Genomic DNA, 16383 nt, shown 5'->3' with positions numbered 1-16383 from the left:
AGATAAACAACAAGGATTTACTGTAAAACACATGGAACTATATCCAATATCTTGTAATAACCTGTAATGGAAAAGAATCTGAAGCTGTGCACCTGAAACTAACACAATGTTGTTAATCAACTATAGTTTAATAAATCAAATAAGAAATAAAAAGAAAGACATCATACTATGAATGAAAGAGGAGGTGGGTAGTTCAAAACTGAAAATCTGACCATATAATCAATAGGATGATACAATAAAAAGCAGGAGTGTGGCTGCAAATGAAAACCAGCGATGAGTTCAGCAAAACAACAATAACAAAAACATGAAAAAATAGTGTGGGGAAGATCAAAGCCCAGAATATGCTGAAGTTTTGAAAAAATATTATTTCAAGGAATTTGAGGGGACAGGGAGGGAGTGTGGTCAGTAAAAGAAAAGGAAGAAAAAGAGTTGGGCTATACTCGGAGCTGATAATGTGATGCTGAAAAAAATGACACACAGAATGTTGCAGACTGTCTGTCATGAGCGTGTGTTACCTTTATAATCAGGAAAACACTGACTGTTAAACACCTTTTTTTAGGATGTTCTGTTAACATTTAGATCTGTGATAAAAATTTAATCTTTAAAACCTGTGGAGTTTAATTTTTTAAAGTGACACGAAGGAAACCGAACAACTCAGACTCTACGTTGCTTCCATGTTCCTATCAAGGAGCATTATCTTCAGCCTGGAAAGGCTAGAACCAACATATTTGAGAGGAAAATGAAGCCTGAGATAGGTGAAAAGATAGAGAAAGAAAACCTGGGTTTTAAATGAGTTCACAATTCTAGACTCAGATGAATTCTACCCCATGGGACTTAAGAGAACCTTCAGATGTAATCACAAAACCAGGTTACATAGCCCTTGCAATAAGCAAGTGTCCCAGTTTTCCAAAAAGGGGCAAAAGACCTACAGCTACTTTAGACAACTGTGATTAAAGTTAATTCTACAAAAGACTACTAAATAGCTGGTGAGCAAGAAGTCCTAATTTTTTTAGTTTTAAGCAATAATAATGTAGATACAGATACGGCAAACTATTTAGACTGTGCATTTAGGAAGAGAGCTTAGTATGGAAATTAAATGAAATTTCTAACAGTTAATCTGACACATTTAATGTTGTGCGTAATTTGTATTTTACCACATGGTAATTAATCAAGCATAAATGGATCCCGTCATGCACATGAAAACAATTTGTATTCTTTTAAGGCAGCATTTCTAAAGTCAGAGAATGGGTATGGGAGATAGAAGCCAATTCCACTCCTGACGCCACTGCACCCAGACAGACCTTAGGGAAGGGAGTTAGCTGCTCTGCCTTGAACCAAGCCAGTAGCAGACTCCCGCCAACACCCAGCCCTAGGACCCACTAGTTAGAGCTTGGTCACCATGTCTAATGGGAGTCTCTGGGAAAGGAACCCGGGAGAATCTGGTTCTAAGCGGATAGGAGGTCTCCTCTCTGATGAAATAATCAGCAAGAGGAGTCTTCTCTGGGCACCTTTTGAACACTCAGAAATGATGGGGTCAGGGTGGCTGGAGCAAGTGCTGGGCAGAGGGAAGAAGGAAACAAAGGGGAAGTGGTGGCAGGTCAGCCGTCAACTGCACTTGAGGCATTTGTGATTTAACACCCTGCGTTCAGGGAATGGGAGTGGGGTGAATGCAGGGTGAGCCTGAGTAGAGAGCTGAGGTTGGGGGGAAAGGGGAGAAGGCAGGCAGCTAGAAGACAACCCCTGCGGGCAGAGGAGAGGGGGGATGACAAGGGCCGAAAGAAAGATGCAAAAAGAGAAAGCCCCACAAGACACAAAATTCAGACTTTTCACAGGAATGAGCCCTGGGTTGAAAATAATATGTCATTTGCTTCAATAATTGACCATGTATTTGTGGGAGCAATGGGGAGGGCGGGGAGAGGAGGGGTACCGATGAAACAAGACAGAGGAGTTCAGATTTATCACCCTGTGTTAATTTTTTCCACACACTTACAATCTTCAAACATACTATCTAATTTACTTATTTTATGTTGATTATATATCTGTCTTTATCACTAGAATTTAAATCGCCAGAGAAACAGGGGATTTGGGGTGTTTTGGGGGGAGGAGTGTTCGGTGACTAGAGCAATGCAGAATCAGTGTAGGAAGTTTTAGAACCACTTATAAGGCTGAGACAAGGGAGGGAGTAGGTGCCTCTGGCCTTGGGACTAGAGTCTTCTTCAGTAGCTAGAGTAGCTGAGACCCATCCACTCCCACCCCACCCTCTCAAGAAATCTGGGGCACCTGATTCCTGAGGAGGAGTGAAGAACTTATACATAGCTCGTCAAAATTATTGCCCTCCTCCCCAAACTCGAGGCAGACGTTTCATAACAAGGTTTTGAGACATCTAAGGCTATCTCCAGTTACATCACATGACCTCCCACAAAATTCTTAACCAAACTCCTCATCACAAAGTGAGGAATTTCTGTCTAAATCATATAACTGAAAAACTTCTGAAAATTGGAGCTTTGTAACTTTCAGGGAATTTTAGGCTTTAGCAAAATGCATATTTTTAGGAGGAAGTTATCACAAAACCAGTCTTCAAAGCCAGTTCTGTGATTAGGAAGAATGTGAGCATCAAAACCCAATTTAAAAAGACTACTTTGTACCAAGACTTTTTTGTATGTAAGGCAATTTCCAATAGCCTTATCCCTTCCTGAGCTGACAGCTACCTCCCTTTGCTAAGAAGCCACTCCTATACATGCCCTCATTTCTCCACTGCACAAACCAGCTGTGGAGCTTGGGCAGACTACTCCTATGGGCCAGATTTCTTATGACAAAAACACCCCAGGGGATGTGTGCGTAAGTACCTCTCAGAACTTCCAGAAGATAGACATAATCTCGGGAAATCAGATAAACAATAGAATGAAACCCCCTGAAGGGGTTGCTTTAAGTGCATCTTTTAATCTTTTATCTTGCTATTAATCAAAGAAAACAGTTTGATCTATTCACGAGTGACGGTTTGGAGATATGTTGCTGTTTATAACACAGATGCGTGCAGGGCCTGGGTCACCCTTCTGGGCTGGCTGAGGCCAGAGCAGAAGCCCAGGGTGAAGAGGACAGGCTCCCTGGCTTCCATTTCCAGCCATCGGGCCTGGATGCCTGTGATGCTCCCAGGCCTGAGGGAAGAGTGCCATCTGGAGGATCTGCATCCCAGAGAGAAATCCAGGGCAAAGCTGACCACGGAACAGGGCAGTTCAGGACCCACGCTGTCACAGCAGCCACTGTTAGTCACCTTGGGGATTTAGGTTCTTTGCAGACTTACCTTTTTAACAAAAACTTGCCTTTTTACTAAAATTTGAGAGAACTATTCTTGAATTTCATTTCCCAGTCAGCTGCATAGTCATGGTTGTTATCCAGGAAGCGGTGTCTTCTGGGCAGCCTTCAGGTCCGCTGAATGAGTCAACGTCCTTTCCTCCCATAATCCACATCCTCCTTCTAGAGACGGTTCCACTCCCACTCCACTCGGGCCCTCTATCAGGGCAGGTACCTTCAAGGTCCCCGGGGGAGCTGCCAGATCCAGCTCCCAGGCCGCTCAGTCGGATGGCTCATCCCTAACTTAATCATGAGCTAGCAACTGCCCTGGCCAGGGGAGCGGACGGAGTCTGACCGCTCTGTACACTGATACACAAACTGCCCATTAGAGGAGGTTGTTCCGGGGGTGGCCGTCTACACAGCCTCAGAAGAACCGTGACGCAGTTTTCTGTGCTAATGGGGGGAGGGAAGGAGTGAGGCGCACGCTTTGCAGTTACAAGAGACCCTGCCCCCAAATGGCTGTACTTGTCAAGCAACAGGAATAGTTGCTCTGAACAAAAGCAAGCTGTGTAGCCGTCCTGCAATGCGTTTACTTCAGTTCTGTCCTCAGTTCCCCAGCCTCACAATTGCTGAAAACAGAATGCTACTGGAGATGGTGGGAATTTTCAAAAACATTTTCTTCACCTGTGAAAATGGTCCCTTCATCCTCTCAACAAAGACAACCTTTGTTCACAAAAAACTAAAGTTGGTCGGGGCGATACTTTTTTCCATGCGTTCTCAGAGTAAGATATGTTGAGTACAGACAAACAGCTTGTCATTAACACAGCTGAGTTCTGTTATAAAAAGAAACCAGCCTTCTTTCTGATTCATTCTATGACCCCTAAAAAGGTAAAAGAAAAACTAAGCAAGCAGAATGTCCAGGGGCTGAGCCCTAAGAACAAGAAAGCGAGGGCAGAACACTTCCAGCAGGAAGCAAAACACTTTGTTCTCTGTGGGTCAGGGTTTGCGGGGGTTGAAGCCTAGGGAAGCAGAATCACTTTACTGCAAACATCCTCCAGACAGCACCTCTTCCCAGGCACAGAAAGATCACACTCTCTACCCTCTTCACACAAGAGGAAATCGTATTTCAGTATGAAGAGATACAATCCAGCGTCCTACAGAGAGTAACTTTAATATAATATACACCTCCGATGGCTGCAAAGAGTTAAGACAGAAAGTTGAGCTGAAGGCTCACCCACATCCACCAAATAAAGGATTAGGCCGCAAAGCCCACAGTTAGCATCTCAAAGCACATACATGCCAAAGAGCCACTGGCAATTCAAAACCTTTGTCGTTTGGTACTGAAACAGGAACTTGAGAGGCCGGGAAAAAAAAACCCAACCAATAAAATAGAATTTAGTTGAAATAGCAAAAAGTGCCAAAAAATTTATACTGAAAGAAAGACCTAGGAGTCCTAAGAATGCTGAGAAATTAGTAGATAGTGTTATGAAGAACAGGATAGTGAGCGAGTCCTCTGTGAGGATCGTAAATGTCAAAAAGGATGGGACAGAAGACAGGAGAACGTGATGGTCTCTTTTGTCAAAGCTCCCATGTTATTAAAGACACTCACCCTTAACTCTGAAAAGCATTATTTATTGGAAAGAAATATTAGAGGAAGTCTCCTTAATTCCTGCAAGGCCAAATATGGTTCCCTTATCCTCCAAAATACATCTCCCATTTGCTCACAAATTCTTTACTCTGACTCGTGCAATGTCCTGGATTCCTTGATCCGAGGCCAGGGCTGATTATTTTCAATGGACACAGTTCCCACAGGGTCTTGGAAGCAGCATGAGATAATGCTGCCCCGCAGTTTCTCATCACGGGAGGGCAGCTAAAAAGTCAGCAAACCGAGGTGCTTCACTTGACATCTTAACATCCATTTCTTCAACAAAGCCTAATACAAGCCATGAGGTATGGTGTTCTTGGGTGAAATCAAACTTCCAGGATATATTAGCTCACCAAAACCAACAGGTGATTCCAAGAAGCCTTTAAAGGAGTAATTACGCCAACAGAGGAATCCACATAGTCAAGACACAGCCTTCTCAGGAGGCTGGAGCTATTTAATCTTAGCAAGGGCAGCCGCTCTTCTTTCCGTGTTCTGGAACAAGGCACGAATTAAAGCTTTCACTTCACTGGAAGAAAATGCAGCTGCCAAGGGCCCTTTTCCATCTGCCCACCTGCAAAATAAAAGATACAATTTCTATTTCCTATTACGTCTCTAAAGTATAAGCAAGATTTTAAAATTGTTTACTTGATCCCAAATGTGTATTTGTTTTAAATGGAAATAAAGCAAAACCTGGCATCCTCTCCTTCTCAATAGCTTTGATGTCTTCTGCGCTTTGGAATCAGCAGAGATGGACGAAGAGACCAAGTCAGGAAGATAAGACTGTTCCCCCTTACTCTCTACCCACTACTCCCTGTTTGAACTTGACAATGATGACCACACCCTCACATGGCAATATACACTAATGGGATTTGTAAGTACTTTAAAAAGTGAACCATGGGCCACACATTTTAACTGACAAAGGATAGGTATAAAAAAACATGAAATCACACACAATCCAGTAGAATAAAGGGTAAAAATTATGATAACAGCTCACAGACATAAAGAACACACTAGTTACTACTGGGGGAGGAGCAATTAAGGAGCAGGGGACCGAAAGGTACAAACTGTTACGTAAAAAGAAGCTACAAGGACATAGTGTACAACACAAGGAATACAGCCAATCTTTTAGAATAACTATAAATGGAGTATAGCCTTCAACAATGGTGAATCACTATACTGTACACCTGTAACTTACATAATACTGTACCTCAACTAGACTTCAAAAAAAGACATAGATACCCAGTATCAAAAAAAAAATACGTACAGACATTTTATAATGGAAGAAAAAGGATCAATGAACAGATGCTCAATGTCATCATGTAGGGAAATGTGAATTAAAATGACAATGAGCTATCATGTCATGGCAACAATCTAGCAAAAATTTTCAAGTCTGATAATACCAAATACTGGTGAAAATGTGAAGCAACAGGATAAGCTATGAAATATTCAGCTATAAAATAAATAAGCCATGGGGATACAATGTAAACACAAAGAGTACAGTCAGTAATATGGTAACAACTTTGGTGATGGATGGTAACTGGCCTTATTGTGCCGGTCACTTAATAATGTGTAAAAATATCAAATCCCTATGTTGCGCATCTGAAACTAATATAATATTGTACAGTAAATCAATTAAAAAATAAAAACTATAAAATATGTATAAAATAGAACATGATACAGCAGTGAAAATGAACCACAGATTCATGAATGAATTTCTTGAACGAAAGAAACAAGTTTTACAAGGTACCATTTTTAGAAAGCTCAAAACAGGCAAGTGTAAACTTTATATTGTTTAGGGATATGTGCAAATGTGGTAAAGCTATAAAAAGGCAAACAAAGAAGTAACACAAAATTCAAGATCATGTTAGTTCTGGTGGGGACCATCTGGAGAAGAGTACACAAGGGTACACACAGGTAGCGGTAATACTTTTCTTAAGCTGGGTAATCACTACATGAGCATTTATTTTACTCTTTCTTTAAACTGTGAACATATGTTGCATATACTGTACTCCTCCATATGTATGTTTGATAATTTTTGAATGTTTAAACTAGAGGTACTTTCTTCGGTAAAAAAAAGTTTTTCTCAGGTTAGTTATTATCTTTGTATTTCCTGAAATCTCTGAGAAAAAAAGAAGCTGAGATATATCAATACTGTAATTTTTCTCATAGCAAAGAATTACTGATCATTGTTGGGCTCCAAGAGGGCCCTGGGATAGCACAAAGAAAAATTCTAATCTGCTGCCCTCTGGAGTCTTACCTGAAAACATCTTATAACCCACTAAGGACTTGTAAATAACAAAAGGAATAAATCAAATTTTGTACTGAGTGTAGTTAGAGATATTTTAATGTGTTTTTTTTTTTTCAAGCAAAAATCTCATCTACCTCATTTTAGAATGGATAATATTTGCTGAGAACAACTCAGACCCATCCAGGGTGACCAGACTGGTATCGCTGGGCATCTGCAATTAACCGAGCTAAAGCAGGGAGACAAGTAGCTACAGGAATGGATATTGACCTTAAGGTCTGTTCAGTGAGCTCCCTATGCAAGGTGTTAATAATATACCAAGACAATAATAAAAGCATCCAAGGATGTGTAACTGACCCTCGTCTATTCTGTTTTGCATAGTATCAATGACTTTTGCACTCTCAGGATGAAATGACCTAGCATACAATTACTGGGCACAGAAACATTAACTGATGGTGTAGAAATAAACACATCACCTACCATATTTAAGAAAAGATGAAACTTCTCTATGTGTATGACGCTGAATCTCTAAAACTACTTTACTCCCTGCAGAAAACTGCTAGTCAATCTAACAATGGTTTGATGCTGAATATTTTTATAGATAAAAATCACTTCTCTGGTAACGTATCAAGGCAATCTTAAAATGCATCCACTGTTGGTTAAAATGGGCAAGAATTTCCATCCAGGTGTCAGAGGGTTATACTTTTTTACATGTAAGGTTATCTGTCTGTACAGCATACCAAAACATGTTCAAGACCAAAATAATAGAAACAAGGTCTTTATGTCATCGCACATGAGAAAGCAGTAATGAGGTCCACATCATGACAGACCCTGCAAAGGCCCCAACTACTGCCACTCAGTGTGCAGCTTCCCTGAGTAACATTAAGAGACAGAGAACAGCATTGCCATCAATGGCACCAATACTCTTTCACGGCTGTGATGAGATATAAAATCCTACAGAAGGGCTGACCCACCGATCCCCGATTTCTTGCAGGCTGGCCTGTAACATCGTCATCAATTCTTTGAACGGCATCCATTTTGGCACATAGACTGGAACCTCTTCTTGATATTTCTTGTTCTTGCTTTCTTCAGACAGAGGTGCAAATACTTGGGGTCCTTCATCCATCACTGTTTTGCATAAGGAATACAATCTATCACCATCTTCCGTAGAGATGTCCTGGTTTTGCACAAAGGGAACAGAACAGAACAGAATTGGGCCAGCTTAACATGAAAAAATGCTCAATATCGCTAATTATCAGAGAAGTGCAAATCAAAACTACGAGTTTTCACCTCACACCAGTCAGAATGGCCATCATTCAAAAGTCCACAAATGACAAATGCTGGGGAGGCTGTGGAGAAAAGGGAGACCTCCTCCACTGCTGGTGGGAATGCAGTTTGGTGCAGCCACTATGGAAAACAGTGTGGAGATTCCTCAAAAGACTAGGAATAGACTTACCGTATGACCCAGGAATCCCGTTCCTGGGCATACATCCAGAAGGAACCCTACTTCAGGATGACACCTGCACCCCAATGTTCATAGCAGCACTATTTACAATAGCCAAGACATGGAAACAGCCTAAATGTCCATCAACAGATGACTGGATAAAGAAGCTGTGGTATATTTATACAATGGAATACTATTCAGCCATAAAAACCGACAACATAACGCCATTTGCAGCAACATGGATGGACCTGGAGATCATCATACTAAGTGAAGTAAGCCAGAAAGAGAAAGAAAAATACCGTATGAGATCGCTCATATGTGGAATCTAAAAAAAAAGCATATATACAGAACAGAAACAGACTCATAGACACAGAATACAAACTTGTGGTTGCCAAGGGGGAGGGGAGGGGAAGGGACAGACTGAGACTTCAAAATGTAGAACAGATAAACAAGATTAAACTGTATAGCACAGGGAAATATATACAAGATATTGTGGTAGCTCACAGCGAAAAAAAATGTGACAATGAATATATGTATGTTCATGTATAACTGAAAAAATTGTTCTGTACACTGGAATTCGACACAACATTGTAAAATGACTATAACTTAATAAAAAATGTTTAAAAAAACACCTAAAAAAAAAAAAAAAGAATCGGGCCAGCTTAGTAGTAAGTTAAGAGCAGATCTCTGGTGCATGCTATCCAGGGGGTCAGCCACGGCAAGATGTTTTCCAAACAATTTAGCACATCTTACTAGACACCAGATTCCATCAGCGCTGACAACACTCCTAAAGCTAGAATGACACAAAATATGTTTCAACAGATTGTCGGTACTTTAGTTTGTCTGCATGGAAGAGCCTATTTCTCCAGTAGAATGTGGCACAGCTTGCTGCAAAGCAGGGGATGTTATTACAAGTAAGATGTTATTACAAGTAAGGTATCAGTTGGCAGAGGCCAGGCAACTTTCCTGTAGGATCATCACACATACATTCCCAACTGCAACAGTGTGTTGGAAGCGACACACAACACAAGGCTGCACCTCACTTTACTGCATGAAATTATTTCGTTCACTTACATATTACATAAATATGTAACTTTGTACTTTACATTTTGGAACCACTGCCCCGTTTCCAACCTCTTCATTTACAATTTACACGATACCAGATGAAGCAGCAGTATAATCCCACTGTCTTACACAGGTTTAAAGACAGAGATTAGCAAGTCTCCAGCAGAACAGAATTACGGCATACGTGAAAAAATAACAGTACAATGAGTGAGACGTGAAACGGGAACAATTTCTTCTGCCACCTGTGTTGACTAAAAATGAGACTTCAACGTGACTTGTCTCAGTAAAGTGACCATCTGGGACAAGAATTGCATCTCCAGTCTGGCGAGGCATCTAACGGTCCTTACCTCTAGGGCAGTCACTCTGCCTGATGATCTCAGAAATTGCTGTATTGAGTAAAGTCCCCATAGCCTTGCAGTATATATTCACTGGCAGGACATCCTGCCACACAACTCCAAGTCGCTTTAGTTGGTGCAGTACCTGTCAGAAGAACACAGCTATTTACGTGGAAGAGAGATTGTTACAGCTCCTATTTTCTTGATTTATATTTATCATTTGTGTGTGTATGGGAGAAGAGGCATCATATAAAGAAAGGTATGTGCTTCTTGAATATCTAACCTGAGTGATCTCCCAGCTAGATGAAAAACAGACTCATCCTGAGGATGGGAAAACTGCAGCAAAAAGACAAGTCACTTAGAAGAGAGAGGCATTTTTTTTTTTTTTAAGATGAAAGCTAGTATTTAAAATTCCCCAAACCCTAGTTCATGGGTTAAATACTTGCTATGACAGACTCACTAGGTAACTAGTCACTCTACTGGCTTGATGGAAAGACAGCTTCCTACTGAACTGGTGGAGCCAGGGAAGGGAAAGGTCGTGAACATGGGACCCACATTTTCCAGTTGGGGTTGTGGGGAATCAGCTGAGCTGTCACAAATTTTTTGCTGATTGAAAAACAAGGGAGGAGCGTCTAAAGAAAGAGGACAGAGTCCAGAGCTAACAACAGCCTCCCACCTGCCGGACCGCTTTACTTGCTGCGGAATAATTCTCCTCGTCATCCATGTTTGAGAAGTTTCTAGCACTTGATAATCTTTCCAGAAGTTCTCCTTTCTGTGCCCGCATTTGGGCCAAAAAACACTCTGTCCCTATGAGAAAACAGAAAAAAGAATTCTAAAAGTTGTTCAGTTACACACTGCGAAGCCAGGGGAGAAGAGACAAGACAGACATGAACCGCATGTACCTTTCCTGCTTATCTGGAAACACCTGCTCGCTAGATAACATCGGAACGTGGCCCTAAGGTTAGCAGAAGCATCACTTCTGATACACTAGCCAGTCCCTCCAAACCCGCCCTCAGGACAGTGAGTCTCTTCCAACAGTTTGTCCAGAGTCAGATAAGAAAAATTACTTATACAGAAGAAGCAACTGCTTTTTTTTTTTTCTGATAGATGTATACCACCTAAGGGAAAAGTCAGAAATTGAAAAGCTAAGTAAATGACACAGAGTCTCTGCTTTTCTTAGTCTATCATTATAGTCAACATGTTGATTTACCCCACATTTCATTTATTTTAATTTTTAATAATCCCAAGTAAAGCTAAGGGAGGTAGACGAGAAGGGAGTTCAGTTGAGGTTTTGCAAAAAAATCAGCACTGACATTAGTGCGCTCTCACTGGCAATGCTAACAGAATTGTCACTACACAAACCTTATTGTGTGTCACTCCACTGACATAACTCTGATTTGAATTCACTACACACCAGCGATGAAGTTGGGAACTCTAATGCACCATGAAATCATGTCATGAAAAAGTAACGCTTTCAAAAGACTGCATTCACTTCGTAAAACTGAGTAACGGAGAACACCTGGACGTTAAATGCCCTCCCACTCTGCAGTATGGCTCAGGACCACCACCTAATTTCTAACCGCCTCATTCACAGATTACAAAGATGCTAGTCTGAGAAGCTGCATAATCCACATGGTTTCCTGAATTTAAGGTATCAGTTACCGAGTCTCCTGAAGCCAGGTACAAGATCCACAAAAGTAGTGGTGCCATCACACAGAATGGGGGCAAGACGTAATCGGAACTGATGCCCGAGGGTCAGCAAGTGGTGAGCGATGTACATACAGTTGTTGTGGTGAATGGCGGCCAGCTGAGGCAGTTTTTGAAGGTTCTCCCTAAATCAGGAGGAGGCGGAGGACAAGACATAAATCACGGTACAGAAGTTGGGGTTGATGGAAAGTCTACTCTTCTAATGTATTTCTAGGCGTTAATCACTGTCTACTGTATAAATGCTGTACGTAACAAGATGTAACCTCATCACTCCCACTCCGGTTCAATCAGTGAAGCTGTTCTGTCTGCACGGGACCTTCTCCTATAAACTATCCCCATGATTAATGAAAAAGAGCAAGGGGATCAGGATGTCTACCTGTGTCCGCTCTTTGTGCCAACCTAGCCTAGCTATACTTAATACTTCCCTTGAAATTTAACACTGCTAAGTCCGTGGAGACACAGGTTTACTTCCCCTTTCTCCAAATTCCTATTTCATTTCTATAAAGAAGTCCTTGAACTATTTTCTAATTCACTAGTTTTCAAAGGTGGCTAGAAATTAGAGTAATCCAAGAAATTTAAAATCTATAGATGCTCACTTAGACTTCGCCCCAAACAAACTAAATCACAAACTCTGAGTGAAGCCAGGGCATTTATATGTTTTAAAATCTTTCCAGATTTTAATTACCACAGAAGATCAAAAATCCCTGCTCTAATTCTTCTGCACATATCAGTCTATCTACCCAGCCTGGGGAGAGAGCCTGTCTTATACTTACTTCTGCTACATATCAACTAGCAGTCATACAAGTAACACCTTGTGGTTTGCTGATTCAATGTCAGGCTAGAATGTACCACGTCAGAAACTAACAATCTAGAACAGTGGTCCTCATTTTGGGATACAGATCCAAATTACTGTAGGGCTTCAAAAAAAAAAAACCAGATGTGTGGGTCTTACACCCCACCTATAAATCAAAATCTCTAGGGGGTAGGGCCTAAGTAAATATATGTATGTTCTCAAAGTTCCCTAAGACAGTCTGAAATCCTACCAAAGCTGAGAGTTCTAACCTAGAACAGTGGTTCTCAAAGTGTGGCTCCGCTGACAAGCAACACTGGCATCACCTAGAAATTTGTTAAAAATTCCAGGCATTATCCCAGGTCTACCGAATCAGAAACCTTGGTATGGGATTTGGCAATCTATATTTTAATAAGGCCTCCTGGTGATTCTGATACACATTGAAGTTTATAAACCACTGGTCCAGCATCAAGTTCCAAGGTCATACAAAGGGAAGAGAGAAACAAACCTAACTCCACACTTGTCTGAAAAAGCACAGAAGCTCCTAAGCCAACTGTCTCTGAATCTACAAAGATACGGTGATTAACTGACGGGAAGATGATTTCTCTTTCCCTTTACCTGACTAAGTAGAAAGTGAAATAAAAATTGTAAATCGCAGCAAAGAGAATACAAATAAAAATAATAAGGTTCACAGTAAACAAGCTGTCTTTTAGAACAAAAGCAATAGCTGGGCCTCCTTAAAAATACCTCAATTGTTCAAAAAAAAAAATCTGAATCAAAAAATACTCCAAATAATAAACTGGGTTCTTCTCTGAAACCAGGGTCCTGGATTAAGGAATAGCTTTGTTGACATATTGTTTAAAACATTTATAAAAGGTATCCAAAACACTTAATTTAGAAAACAGAGAACTCCTGGAGGCTTAATGTTATGAGTACCTTTTCAGATTAATATGAAAAGAAACTTTTAAAATCCAAGACATAAGGTAGATACCTAAGATAGCCAGGAAGAGTGGCTGATGGACAGTGAAATAGCGATCTCTCGTGGTATTAAGTCTGCGAAGCTATGAATGCCAGGGGGAAACGTGGCATGTCTACTGGACAGCAATATGGAGTGAGGACCTCTTTATTTTGTAACTAAGTAAAGTGAGGCAGTTCTGAAAATACCCACCATCAAAACCAGGGTAAAGTTCTTCTGAGTTTTTAAATCTGTATCACCTACTACATGCAAGATTATAGTAGCCTTATTAGTTTATTAATAAATGAGCAATGCCCTTTAAACCTGTATTTTAAATGGTTTACTGCATTTTATTGTGAATTTTAGTAACCAGTTATCTTTGGTGGGAATATAAAATCACTGGTTTTAACCTGACTTACAAACACTTCAGACCTACAATATTATACCTGAAGTCAGATACAATGGCACTTACTTGTGATATGTTGGTACAACATCATGGAACAAATGGAAGATATTCCTCACTGAGTAGAAAAGTTGAACAGCACTAAAAGAAAAACAAGGTTTCAACAGAAATGCAGAAGGATATATTGGCAATGAGAAAAAAAAAATCAAATTAAATGCACCTTAAGTGAGAGTCATCGGCTAAAACTGCCTCGGTCACTGCTGAAAACACAATCTAGATGGAAATACATTCTCAACCAGTTTTACTAAGACTGAACTAGACTTCAGTTCTAAAAACCTGGACCCATTAATAATTTTAAGAATAGCAGCATTCAACCCAAAGCCTCTTTTCCATTCATCAGTTTGGGTTCTGCCAGTACCCAGAGTATCCCTGCAGTTACAAATGGAGCTAAGCCTCGAGCAAATGCCACCTGCCCACTGACACACTCTGCAAAGGGCAAGCTATCAATAAAGGGGCTCGCTGATGCTGCCAGAACCAGCCCGCCTTTCAGCTTCCACCTTTTCTCCTGCTTCCCCCAATGCAAGGAGATGAATCAACATTTCTAGCACAGAATCTAACCTCACGTTTTCTTGCCCTTTAAATCTGGCCTTAGAACATGTAAAGATTATTATTAAAATGCACTTAGAAAGAACAAATATAAGGTTTTTGTGCCTTACTTCTACGTATCTTCAACTATGTATCTTGAACGAGTCACAGGAATTTCATAGTTTTTAAAAATAATGGTTATTATACCCCAAAACACTGTTATGACTTGCTTGTGATACCTGACTATTTTTGTTGCACATGTTGCTGTTTGACGTTTGATAAGAGGGAAACAGGTTGTTGTAGTGTAGTTGTGTTTTTGTTTGTCGTGTTAAAAACTATTTTTGGCGGGGGAAAGAATGTCCACAGACACTCAGTATACAGAAATATTGTTTGGGGTTCTCTTAGGAAAAGTCGCCTTGACTCCCTAACTCTGGTCTGGTATATTTCAGGTGAATGTCATGTAAAGAAACAGTCATGCCCACATTTATTTTGCCAAAGGAGTACATATTTCCTTCTACATGTATCTTTTTTTCCTACTTATATTTAAAACTGGATGGACTTGTGAATATAATGATTCATTAAAATCATGTAAGTATCTTGGTAAACATGTTCTTTCTAGAGAAGAATAAAACAAAGGGGTTAGTTTTTACATAGAGATAAAAACTGAAACTCCGGGAGTCCATCTGAAGATACAATTTGATTAAGTCAGGCCCTAACTGAGACTGTTTTCCACTATGAGGATGAGAAGTACAAAAATTACTACACACAGATTCAAACTAAGGTTTTGTAAATCTCTTTTATAATCAACTTGGGCTATAGCCTACCATTTTCTCCTCAATTTAGCTCAGGAGCAGGGGAGGAGCTTCCTAAACAAAAAGAGATTCAGTACAAATGCGGAAGCATGTGGAATAGAGTTTGGGTACCCTGGATACAATGTTGACTGGAAGAAACCTTGAAAGGGAGAGATCAGAACTTTGGTGCATTCCACTCCTTTCCTTCTACCTTTGGCTGGCTGCCCACCAAACTATTCTTGCTTTAAAACTGGTATTTAAAATGTAAATTAATTAGGGCCTAGATTTCCAAAGGTAAAATGAAGGTTAAGGTAAAGGGCCAGCGCATGCTAAAACAGACAGTACAACAAGCACTGTTACCACCACCTGCCAATACTAATGAACATCTGAGTATTAGTTAATTCCCAGGCAGCATTCTAAGTTCTTTACAAGTGCTTCCTCATGTAATATCATTCAAATCGAATAAAAAGTTAAAAGTAAATAAAAATTGAAGAGCTTTTGTGAAAACTGATTGACAGTTTTTAACATCTGTCCATCCATACACATGCTTTTATTTCTCATACCTTGCTGTAAGATTTATGTTATTGTAAATAAAAGTAATTATCAATACATGTCTGTGTGCTGTACTGTTTTTCTAGGGAAAAAAAAAATTAACAGGGTATGAAAACCCAAAGAATTCCAGTTAATTTTCTTAATAAATGTCTAGCTTACGTACGCATCTACCCAAGTCATTGCCATTTGCAGATGACTCAGAACTCATACCATTGATCGCTGCTGGTTGTTGCCTCTAGTAAAGTCTGATAGGCAAGTTCCATTAATTTCTTCACAGATTCACTGATGCGGCACGTGGGCAGAGAAAAAGAATGCTGGTCCAATGAATTTTCAGGCTCCAGATTCACCACTTCGTCGTACTGAGTTATGGACACTTTCTGAACTTGCAGCTTGTCATCCTCATCAGGACTAGGAAGGTCTGGCACACTTATCTTAGAGGCAGGAGTAATCTAAGATTCAGACAGAAAGACAGAAAATGCATTGTCCTCAAAATAATTCAAATGCAAGCATACAGTGAGGAATAGGATACTGGTTGCTTCCATGATGCTTACGCTGTTGCTCTAGAGAGTAGCTGG

The 16383-nt window shown here is 40.3% G+C and overlaps 1 protein-coding gene across 1 annotated transcript in view; it reads right to left on the bottom strand.

The window, feature by feature from the left end:
- Window positions 1-4902: 4902 nt before the first annotated feature.
- Window positions 4903-16383, bottom strand: part of ZW10 (zw10 kinetochore protein) — a 28554-nt gene continuing 17073 nt past the window's right edge. Inside the window, 8 exon segments of the mRNA XM_032472334.1 lie at window positions 4903-5507; window positions 8156-8358; window positions 10038-10058; window positions 10060-10170; window positions 10702-10832; window positions 11688-11857; window positions 13950-14021; window positions 16019-16257. Of these exon segments, the coding sequence (XP_032328225.1) occupies window positions 5387-5507; window positions 8156-8358; window positions 10038-10058; window positions 10060-10170; window positions 10702-10832; window positions 11688-11857; window positions 13950-14021; window positions 16019-16257 (1068 nt within the window). The 3' untranslated portion in view covers window positions 4903-5386.

The sequence above is a fragment of the Camelus ferus genome, chromosome 33 (assembly GCF_009834535.1).
Source record: "Camelus ferus isolate YT-003-E chromosome 33, BCGSAC_Cfer_1.0, whole genome shotgun sequence".
Classification (NCBI taxonomy): Eukaryota; Metazoa; Chordata; class Mammalia; order Artiodactyla; family Camelidae; genus Camelus; species Camelus ferus.
This window is presented reverse-complemented; position numbering and strand designations above follow the sequence as displayed.